Source organism: Pipistrellus kuhlii, unplaced genomic scaffold, assembly GCF_014108245.1.
Source record: "Pipistrellus kuhlii isolate mPipKuh1 unplaced genomic scaffold, mPipKuh1.p scaffold_m20_p_5, whole genome shotgun sequence".
NCBI classification, from domain to species: Eukaryota; Metazoa; Chordata; class Mammalia; order Chiroptera; family Vespertilionidae; genus Pipistrellus; species Pipistrellus kuhlii.
In genome coordinates, this window is record NW_023425551.1 from 53,964,108 (window position 1) to 53,976,207 (window position 12,100).

The window sequence follows — 12,100 nt, forward strand, 5'->3', positions numbered from 1 at the left end:
TAAGGAAAGTAAAGAATAGACAAGACAGAGTAAGATCAGGACCCAGTATAATTATTTCCTTCTCAAGTTTTATCACTGCACCTTTGGTGTGATGGTCATCTTAGCCAAGACCAAGATGATGATGAGTTACAATTCCACTTCTTACTCATTCTGACAACAATGGAAGTAATAAAATACCTCCCCACCCCAATCCCTCAAGCTTCAAGTGAGGCAACCACTGAGGGGAAGCATAATTTGTCAACCAAAAATATGCCTTTTAGTATATTGATTATTTTAAGCTGGTTATTTTTAAGAAACAAAAGACTCAGATAGACACTTCAACCTTCCCCCTAACTGCCTAAAAGAACTTAGACAGAGGAGCTGCTCCATGAAGGAAACTAGCGTCCTGGGTAACTAGCTCACTTGAATATTAACTTGGTGTGACAAACAGAGAGGAAACTAGCAAGGCCCATTTGATCCCATTGTTAAAGATGGCTCTGCACACATTTATTTACCAATCATTCTCTATCTCTAGGTGAATGGCCCCTCTGCCCTCTGAAGTCCCCCCACACTTCTCCTTAGCTCAAGATGATATATAAGCCTTGACTGCTTGATCTATCTGTAGGTCTTGTATTCTTATGGGACCCCTCATATGTACATATGTAGTAAGTTTCGGATCTTCTCCTGTTAATCTGTCTCATGCCAATTTGATTACTAGTCCAGCCAGAAGAATTTAGAAAGGTAGGAAGGAAAGTTATTTTTCCACCCCCACACTGCCACCATAAACAGCCCTTTTCTCTTCTGTCCTCTGTGCTCCTTCCCCCACACCAATCCACGTATCAGCCTTTGCCTTCCCATATCCCACTTCCCATAGTCCAGCAGGGACCCAGGTTAGGGCACCACCAGGAAATAGCTCCAATCTGTGCTTCTCTCTCCAATGAGACACTACATTTCACGTTTATTCCTGCTTCCAATAAAGAGATGGCCAATCTGTACAATGTAGAGGCAGATAGATTAACTATGGCAAAGTTTTCCTAAAACCATTTTTCAACTTGATTCTTCATCTCAAGTTCATATCTCAAAATATTTCTTCCCTTTCTCATTCTCTTCTATTTCTTTTTTAATCAAAGAAAAAGTATATTTTTGAGGATAATCTATTCACCTGAGTTCCTAATCTTGATCTCACTACCTCTTACACATAAATTATCCACATCTCACTTTTGCATCAACAAGTTTAGCTCTCTAACTATGCCTTTTAACAGACCTCTCTCCTTTCAATTGTCAAACTTCTGCAAAGAGTGATCTACACTTCCTGATTATATTTTCTCACCACCTATTTATTATTTAAAACTCGGCTTTTCCAACACTTGACTTAAAACCAATGCCCTTTTCTTTGTCTTCCTCTTCTCTGGCCTCCTGGGACACTTGGCACGATTAAACCCTTGGTAACTTTTTCTTCCCTTGGTTTTTGAGATATCTTACCATCTTCAATCTATCCCTGTTCCTGGCTGCTCGCTGTCTATCCATTTCATTGAGTTCCTTTCCTCTTCCCAAGCTTCTGTCATCAGTCTTGTTCTTTCCATGAGCACTGTCACGCATTCCCACCGAGACTTCTAATATTGTCTACCTCTATGAAACAATGCCTTAAACTCTCTCCCTAGCTCCAATTTCAAAACTATCCATTGGACACTGCCTCCTGGATGTCTCCCCAAACTTACATCTAAAGCAGAACGTTAGTAACATCTTTTCAGAAAACACACTCACAAATCTCTATCTCCTTCTCACAACTTCACTCCCAGCCATCGGCTCTTTTTTCTGGCACACCCTGCCCTTCTCTGGGCTGGGAAATAACTGTTCCCACTAAAGGCCAAAGATGTCAGCAGAGGTGGGACATTTATGAATGGACATTTGTATAGCTCTCATGTAAAAACAGTACCAGGCACAGGGTTACACATAAGCAGCACTATTTACAAACCACATTGAATTTTTTGTACAAACAATAATAAAAACTCTCCAGCCTTCTGCATTTTAAATATTATATGTTAATCTTCTAAAACTTCTGAACTTCCTCAAATGCCTTCCTTCCTTTTATTCCCCACCCCTCTTTCATTCATGTTCCACATACAACATGTAATAAATATTATATTAATGGGGAGAAATGTCCTTGGGGAAACAAGTAGTTTCAGCATTGCAAAGTCCTCTTAACAACATAAAGCAGTGATTTTCAACCACAAGAACTTATAAAACATATAATACCTGACTATTTAGTCAGAGGCACTGACCTCTTTTCCCCTTAGGCTGTCAAAAAAAAATGACAACAGCCAATACAATAGCTGTCTGATATGAATGAATCAGTTATACTTTTTTTGGTCAGAGCAGCAAAAATATATATATTTTTGTGTGTGTGTGCTGCAGAATTTTGGTAATTAGTTTATGTGAGTCATGAGATTTTTTAACAAATAGGAAATCACTGACATAAAGAATCAAACAGTAACTCAGCCCAAATTCTTAGGATCTAATTTCTATTTCCACCAAAACCCTCAGTGAGTCACTGGGACAGTGACTCATTCTGTGTAAGAAGAGGAGCTGCACATGTTTAATTGGAGTTTGAAGAGTCAGTATGTTCACTTTCAACTCACTCAATCACTGATTCATAATTAAACCCAAGTTTCTCTACTGTTTAAAATTAACACCAATGTTTAAGATCGGGGGCTGCTTGAAAGACAAATTCGGGAGTCTGGGAGGGGCCTGCTCTCAGCTGCCCTGAATCATCATCCACTAGCAAAGGCACGCCTCACTCTCAGGCTTTCCCGTCAAGAACAGATACACAATGTTTATTGCCTGGGAGGACATCAGCCAGCTTTGTGTCAAACTAGCAATCTTATTCTAATGTTCCTTTTTGTTTTTCAAGTTGCCTATAAATAGTTCCTCTGAGTCTTTTTTCCTTTCTTACTTTTTTTTTTTCCTTTTATATCCCTTGATTTTACCACCTTCTCCCTACACGCTCAGGTTTCAGTCATGGTAGGATTCAGATTCTGTCTATGTTTGTTTGACTTAGACTTTTACTTCATTTATTCGGTTTTCCTCTGCAATGAAATTCCATCTTACAAACACATTCATGCAAGCCCCAAGCTATAATTCAAGGGGGGAGGGAGGGAACAAAAAAAACAAAACTTGTCTTCCTTTCAAAGTTTCTTTTTGAAACAATTTTATGTTCAACTTCATTAATTAATGAGTTGAATAAATTTTGCACATGTTTTTTAAAAAAAAAACTCTTTAGATACTGAAGGACAGCTGTTCTCATTTTAAGGTTTCTAAGAATCACTTGTGGTAAATGCATAAAATAAAGTTTAGGTGGCCAGACCTTATCCATGCCTTGAAGGGATGGGTGGCCACAAATCTATATTTTTAATAAGTACTTCTCCAACTCTGAGAAGCACAGCCACAGAATTTAATGTTAAAAGGCTCCCACCCCTGCTGCAGAGCCATTAGTCCATAAAGAGCAACTCCCCCTTGAACTGAATTTATGAACTTGCACAAAAAATGCAGGTAAGCATTTTAAAACTCCTTAGTTAGCCTTATTTCCTTCCATATAAAAAAAAAATCAACGTTTGCAAATACATCCTCAGTCTTACACACAGCTCCAGATGTTAGGAACATTTCCTAGAGTATAATGCAAATAGCACAAGACTGCCAATTTGGGGACCTGCGATAGGCTTCCACCCATGAGCGATTTCACCTTAGGCAAGTCACCCGACACCACACCTCAGCCTCCTCAGCCATAAATTAGGTTATTGCATTGCCTAATCTCTGAGGTCCCATCCAGTTTGAAAATTTAAGAGCAGAGCTAGCACTGTCTCTTGCGATTCTTTGGATTCAAATTATATTTCATTAGATCTAGGGCTAAAACTCCTACCAGCAAACATGAAAATGATTTCAGAGGAAGATGACTGATACAACACTGCATTGATATGGCAAAGTAAAGCAAACAGAAACTATTTCATGCTTTTCCAGGCAGTAGAAAAACCTTCAATTCAGAACCAACAGAACCAGCTTCTAATTCACGCTTTATTATTCACTGTATTAAGTCAGGAAAATTAATTGTTCTCTCTTAGCCTCAGTGTAGTGCCTTTTTCATAGGGTTATTGAAATGAAATATTGTGCAGAAAGTCCCTGGCACAATGGGGAACCCAAAAATTAACACATTAAACCCCTTCCCATTCTCTCCTAGTGATGTGCCTTTTGTAGAGTTCCCAGTCCAAGATCGTCGCAGTAGGCAATTAATAATTGCCTCGGAAATAATGGGTGCAATTCTCTTCTAATGACAACAGCTACCATTTTCTTAAATAATTCCTATGTGCTAAGGACTTTAAAGGTGTTAGCTCACTTCATCCTCACAATAACTGTCATTGCAAAAGGCAGGAACTCCCATTCTTCAGATAGTAAAACTGAAGCCTATTGAGATTACGACTCTCCAATGCCACATAATGAAAGGGCATTCATGTCACCTGGCTCCAGAACACAAGCCCATCATATGTACTCCTATTTATACATATCACACACAATAGCAAAGACATGTGAATGAAGAGCCCACACTCCTGAACAATAATCCTCATGTAACTACAAGTTTAGGCTGAGTTCTACTAGCAAAGCTGCCTGTGTGAACCTGTCCTGGGAGATCTGCCCACACACTGTACTCATTAATCTACTCTCATAAAAACCATGGGGCTGATGTTGATCTATGAGTTATGAAATGTATGATCAGGAGCTTTGTTTCCACCAGAAAGCCATCCAAACTGAATTCAATGATTTTATTTTTTAAGTTTTCAGCTAATATCTCAGTTTAGGAACTATTGATTTCCTACCATTACTGGATCAAGATGGAAAATAACATACCCGCAGAGACCGGTTTGGCTCAGTGGATAGAGCGTTAGTCTGCGGACTGGGGAGTCCCAGGTTCAATTCTGGTCAGGGGCATGTACATTGGTTCCAGGCACATCCCTGGTGGGGGGTGAGCAGGAGGCAGCTGGTCAATGTTTCTCTCTCATCGACGTTTCTAGCTCTCTGTCCCTCTCCCTTTCTCTCTGTGGAAAGTCAATAAAATATATTTTTTTTTTTAAAGAAAGAAAGGAAGGAAGGAAGGAAGGAAGGAAAGAAGGAAGGAAGGAAGGAAGGAAGGAAGGAAGGAAGGAAGGAAGGAAGGAAGGAAGGAAGGAAGGAAGAAAATAACATACCCCATAATCAATATGGAACAGATAGAAACAATAAAGGATGAAGAAGAATTTTTAATTCTTAAAAAATAGAAGGTAAACACCCCGTTAACTCTCCAAGATTTTAGGGCAAAAAGAAAAAGGAAGTTAGTAAAAGATTTAAAAGGCGAAAGATTTATACGATCTGAAGAGAAACCAGAGTATAAAAGTTAGTAAAAGATTTAAAGGATACAGACACACTCAGAGAATACACCTTACCCCAATCCATCAATGAGAAGTTGGAAGAAGTCTTGGCACCACAAATAAATGGTGCCTCCAGACCAGAAGGCACTGGCCAGGAGATGTCCTACTCTTTTATCCAATGGAACAGTAGATCACGAGCCTAGTTCTCTTCACTACAGAGATGATAATGATGAGATTGATAATGAAGGTGGCATGATGGTGGTGGTGCTGATAATGACAAGTACAGCTGAATGTATGAATATCACCACTTAAAGGCATTAATACATCTTTAGAGAACTGTTTTTCTAACGGGTTTGGTTGCTCAAAAAACACATCCATAGTTGATCTCCAATAAATGTAGAATGCATTAAAAATGAATCAATGAACTCAAAGTAATCCATGCTGTTGGTTCCAAGGATAAAAATGCAAACAAAAGTTTCCCCATGTCTATAAAAAAAAAAAAAAAAAAAAAAAAAAAAAAAAAAAAAAGAACTCTTCCTTGAGGATAAGCCATGCTTTTTTGCCCTTATTCTACAGTAGCTATTACTTTTTGTGGCACAAACTAAGCAAGAAATGCATTCTGGTTATGGTGAAACCCTGCTCTGCTCCAGGAATTTCTAAGAGTAGGACCGCTAGAAACAGCCACTCAGAAACAGTTCCCACCCTTACCCAGTTCTGCTAGAAGATGAATCTTTATTAAAATCAACCTTTTCTTGGAAGGCCTAAGAAAGAGATGAAATAATCAGACCTAAAATGTATTTATTTTTGTTTATGTAATTAAGAATAAAAATGAATCCTAGGAAGGTCCAGACCCCATTAGTTTAGAAGTCCTCTTTTATCTACATATAGTTACAACTGGAAAAGTCAGATAAAGCAAAGGATGTGAAAACAAGAAGGAAGAAATGTCTTGATCTGTAACTCCTCACATTCCAGGAAGCATCTGTTCTGAGAACAATGACTCACGGACCTCTGATAACAGAATAACATTCTCCTGTCAAAGAGGGACTAAGCTCCTAGCACTGTGTTTTCAATGAAAGTGTGTATTAACAGTCAAAAAACAACCCCTGGAAGAGCAAATTTTCTTTCTTTTTCAAAAACCCATTCTGCAACCAGGATAGTGTTTTCCCACCCAGTCTTGAGCACTTTAGCCTTCCCAGAGGCAAGTGACAGACTCTCCTCCCAGAAGGAAAATCTAAGAATAAAGTTAAAAACCAAGCCACAATAACATGCATCCCCAGAAAGGGGACTGATCATGGAAATTGCAAAAAAGATAATGCAGGAGAATAAAAGTATGCAAACGTCCAAGCAAACCCCAAATATTTGTCAAAATCATCCAAATCTGCAATACAGAAAAAAAACTGTCACACATGTAGAGCCAAAACAATAATTCTTAATAAATAATAATAATAATAATAAAATAAAATAAATAATAATAAATGTGGAATTACCTTAAATATTGTCTACTGTGACTTAGTATTTCAATATTTTTCTTTAGCCATTATCGTAAAACAAGGATTCATTCATTTTTAGAAATAATGGTTCAATAATGAAAATAGAGGTCTGTCTTCATGTAAAAATGAAATGATGCTTCCTGCAACTTCTTCTTCAGTATTATTAAAATTATATATTACTTATAATATAAACAGCTGTTGTTTACTGAGTGCCTAGCAGGTGCTAGATACTGATTTTAACTTGATAACTGCCCTGGGAATTAAATTTCATTATTCCCATGTTACAGATGAGGAAATTGAAGCTCATAACAGTTAAGTAATCTGCTCAAGATCACACAACTAGTGCTAAGACTCAAACTCAGAACTTAAGCTCTAACCAACATTTCCTTTTCCAGGAAAACAAAACTTCCCTTTTTCCTGACATTCTCCTAAAAAGACAAAATGGCCTCGCCCTTGCACACATTACATCTTCCGGACTCCCATCCCAAACATATACACCTAGTCAATCAACTTCCAGTGGAGAAAGAACCACAAACATAGGTCAACTCTGATTTTATCTCATTTCATGATGCTGTTAATTCCTCTATGCTGGTAGAGAATAGATATTTACACAATGAATTACGGTGGAATCCCATCCATCCTTCATTATGTGCCCTACAAAATTTTTTTAATATAACTCTTAACATTTATAGGAATTTGTGCCTCAATTTCTGGCCACTGACTAAATCTAAACATGCTTCTGGCTAACAGTGTTTATATTTAAGTGGTAGGATTATGGGTGATTTGGGTTTATTTCCTTTACTTCCAGTGTTTATTAGGTTGAAAGTACTGACCATATATTACTCTTTCAATTAGAAAAATATACAATAAATGTTATTTTGATTAAAAAATATTTAAGTATTTACCCCCTAAAAAAATTATTTTTCCTTTGAAAAATATTGAAAAAGAAGATATTCATTGACCCAATTTAAACCTGGGCCACGTAAGAACATAAACTTGAAACAAGAGATGTAGGTTCTTCTATAAATGGCTCCCACTTTTACATGATCATTTTTCTTACTTTAAAAATTAAGAAACATTTCATAAAACTGGATTTTAGCTCTGTGTCGCTCTTCTTTTCCTTCCCATAGGCCTATTTAGTAAAGTACTCTACACCCAATAAATATGGCTTAATGTCAGACCATTAGTTACATCCATTTCTTCTTTAGGGCACACGTTCGCCTACATTCCCCAACTCCTTTGTAAATGTGGCCATTGGAAGAGGAGCAGAAGTTATATGAGCCACTTCTGGATCTAGCCCATAAAAACCTCTCCACATGAGAAAGCCCATGCTCTTTCCCTGCAAACTTGGAAGCTACTTGTTTAATGATGATGGAGCCACAAGATGGAAGGAACCTGGATCTCTGAATTGCCGCTTGGAAGAACACCCAAAAAACACCATTTTGGAATTTATGGAAATAACAGTTAAAAATATATTACGTGAGCCATTCCAAATTTGAGGTTTCACATGGCTTTATTAACAGGTGGGGTCCCTCAGCCTGGCCAGTGATCGGGGCCAATTAGGGCCAGCTGGCCAGGGGAGTGGGGGGGCAGGGGGGAGAAGGGACCATGGAAGGTTGGCTGTGGGAGCACACTGACCACCAGGGGGAAGCTCCTGCATTGAGAATCTGCCCCCTGGTGATCAGGGCACCTCATAGCGACTGGTTGATCGGTCATTCGGTCTACTGGTTGCTTAGGCTTTTATATATATATAGATTCCAATTACCACAGAAGAAGGGTAAAACTCAATGCTTTTTATCTTACCTTTTTCAAAGACTCCTTCTGCTGCCAGAAGAGAGATGGTGCTGTTTGCTGCCATCTTGACCACCTCTGCCTTCACAGTGACCGGTGAGGGGCTGTGCTCCGTGAGATGCACCCCAACAGTAACATTTCCTCCAGGCCTGATGCTTCCAGGAACTGTCAACAGAAACGTGGGCCTAAAGAATTCCCAAGAAGAAAAAATCCAAAGTTTTTTATCCTACCATCACCATTCTTTTGTAATCCTCAAATTTTACAGACAGTGAGACAAGACCCCCTATATTGTGCCAAATGCCATTGTTTCAATTAATATTGCCCTGCTACTCCATCTAGCAGCTGCATTGAAATGCCATTGAGACAATCATTCCCATAAATTAATTTTAATGCAGTAATTCACGTACCACTAGAGTAGAGTAGAACCGGTGTTATTACTTCCAAACTACAAACAGCACAGGCTGAGCCTCCATGCAGATGGATTACACTGGGGCGTGCAGAAGTTATTAGCAATGTGCAAGCCTCTGAACTTCTATTTCACAGATGACCTCATCCCAGTGACTTTTTTTTCTTGGTTCAAACTCACACACACACACACACACACACACACACACACACACACACAGGCAAGTACATACACACAGATTTTTGCCTGTTTCTTATTCTAAACTTTATGTTTGGGCTTTTGCCCAAGAAAAGATCTAGATCTAGATCCAATACTGCTGATTGCAATATACCATCAGACATTGAACTATCAGTGGTAAAACTTCCAGGTGTAGCAGAGCTTAAAAGTTGCTAACAGCACTGTCTCTGCCGAAGCTAGGGGTTAGGGCTCAACTACAAAAACCTTGAGGCGTGGGGCACGCTCCAGTATTTGGGTGCCTCCGTGGCTACCTTTCTACAGTGCCTGCACCTTCACCCACACATCAACCACCCAAGACACACTTTGCCCAAGCCAACGGTGGAGAAAGAACAAGCACCATTTGTCTTTGGGTGAAGAAGGCAGGCGCATTATTTGGGAGCAAACAGCTGAGAAAAGTGTAGAGGCAACTTGGACGAAAAAAATGACTCTCTTTAGAAAGTAGTGATGGCCAGAGAAACGCTTATTAAACAACTTCTGATGAAGAAAATAACTATTTCATGGAAAACCAAGCTTTCCAGAGGAAAGATGGGAAAACCACCAGGCCAGTGCCTAGCTGAGGGCTGCCGCTGCTGCACACTCTTGCTGCTCCTCCCGCAGCCCAGCCCGGGCCCAGGACAGCCCCGCCCCGCGCCCCGCGCCCCGCGCCCCGCGCTCCTACCCGGGGGCCGCGGCCAGCGCGGCGGTCCACACGGTCCACGCGCAGAGCAGGCGGGCGGCGGTCAGGAGCTGTGGGCCCCGCATCTCCGCAGAGTCTGCCTGGACAGCCGTGGGCTCCTGGGGAAATCCGCGGGCACTGCGGGGTGTGGCTTCCACCTCCTCCCTGATTTTTTTTTTTTTTTTTTCCCCTCCCTGACTCGAGCAGAACCGTCTGAAATGGGCGCGCCTAGAAGCGGAGTGAGAGATCTAAATTGAGACCGGACTGGGTGGCTCCACCCCTCCCACCCGCACCACCATGGCGCTTCTCGCTGCTCCGGCAAACATCGCCACCACCGAGCCAGCCGGGTCAGAAAGCGGTCTCCAAACCTGGGCCCAGCATCCCTGCTCCCCGCCGAGGGAGCGCAGCGCAGGGGCGCCCACTGCCCAGCCCTCCCCGGGCTCCCCTGGCTGGGTGCACTAAGCGACCTACCAACGCCGCCGCCGGGAGGGAGTAAACAGGCCCATCCTTGGGAGGAAAACTCATAGCAGCTATGTGAAGTGGAAAGAAATTAATCACGGTCCTCAGACTGTGAGTCAGAATTTTAGAGAAATGGCGCGCACACACACACACACACACACACACACACACCCCAAACAGGGGTGTATTTACTGGGTAGTTGTTTCATGTACATGCATGTGCACCAGGGAAAACTTTATTACCTTAAAACAAAAATCGATATGTACATATATTTGCGTCGCCAGAAAAATGTGGTTTGTCAGCTTATAAAAGAAGAATCCTGGCACATGCAGGATTGAGGTGTTGCTACGTGGGACTCAGGGAAACAAGCGGGGAGATGCTTTACACCTTGGGCTGTGTCTAGACACCCTTGCCATTAGAACGGTAAAGCTTGCAGCAATCTGCATGAACTAGGACGCGGGTAGCTCTTCTGTTGGAAAGAAGACTAAATAGCTCCCGGTACCCAAGGTTACTGATCTCCAGTTCCTCACTGTCCTGGCTCGTCAGCAGCTCCTTCCCCAGCAATTTGGCACTGCCACCATCTTCAGATGACTCAGAGTTCACCATGACTACACCATAAAGGCAAGGATCTGCCAGAAACTGTTCAAAAACAGGCACGTTCAATCCCAGACAACTTAAAGTTTCTAAGTCGTGGAGAAAAGTTCTAGATAGTGACTTTTTCATACGGGGCAACATGCAAAAGGAAAAAGGGGCAACCAACGGATGCCTCGTGGCAAACTTGTGTGCTAAAAGCGGGAAAGTAGCACCTAGACAAACTGTGGTTTTTGAAACCCAGGAACTTACTTCCTCCCTTTCCTGTCCCACCCATTTTCACCCTTTTGGAGGTCCCTCATGTTCTTATGTCTCCTACAGGCAGCCTATCTTTAATGCCCAACTTCCTGTACCCGCAGGGCGTGGGTATGGGGCAAAGTATATAAGTGGATCCTTGGGTACAGATCCTGTTTCTGAAACAGCTGTTACTGCTGCTAATCTGGTTTCCTTATCTCTGTAGTTCAGAAAGGAGGACCAGGGACAAGTGTGAACCAAGTATCAAAGTTTAAATCAGTGCTTCTTGCACTCTTCTGTGTATGACAATCACATTAAACTGCAGGCGGATTCAGCAAGTCTGAGATGGGGATTGAGATTCTGCTTTACTTCACCTTTCGTGAGCCACAGATTATCTGCAGGTAGAGGTAATTTGGGGGCACTTTGATGAGAAGAGGAAGCTGGAGAAAATTCTTTTCAAGCTTCATTTTATAAGATGGATCAATAAATTCAGGTTTATTCTAGAGTCGGGCAAATGTAAGAGGGAATCAAAAAAATTCATTGGTAATGTTGCATTCTAAGAAGACTTCTAGAAAGGCTTAGAAGCACCTAGTTGTTTTGTAAAATTAAATACGTACAGATTTTAAATTGATGCAACACATTTATTGAAAAGTCTATGCAGAACTTTAGCCATGTGGATTTTCATAGAGATGAAGCTATTACATGCTTTGCACAGAATAGCTTCTCAATAAAAGTTAGTTAAAAGAATTATTGATTGCCCTAGCAGGTTTGGCTCAGTGGATAGAGCGTCAACATGCCTAGGTTGTGGGATCGATCTCCAGCAGGGGGCATGCAGGAGGCAGCTGATCAGTGATTTTCTCTCGTT

General features: G+C 41.1%; 1 protein-coding gene across 1 annotated transcript in view; it reads right to left on the bottom strand.

Annotated features, from left to right (window-relative positions):
* The window catches only part of CD109 (CD109 molecule), a 106,158-nt gene extending 95,845 nt beyond the window's left edge, over window positions 1-10,313 (bottom strand). The window contains exons 1-2 of the mRNA XM_036414099.2: window positions 9,955-10,313; window positions 8,666-8,838 (exon numbers count right to left, since the gene is read on the bottom strand). Coding sequence (XP_036269992.1) covers window positions 8,666-8,838; window positions 9,955-10,037 — 256 coding nt within the window. The 5' untranslated portion in view covers window positions 10,038-10,313. The remainder of the gene's footprint in view (window positions 1-8,665; window positions 8,839-9,954) is intronic.
* Window positions 10,314-12,100: the final 1,787 nt, after the last annotated feature.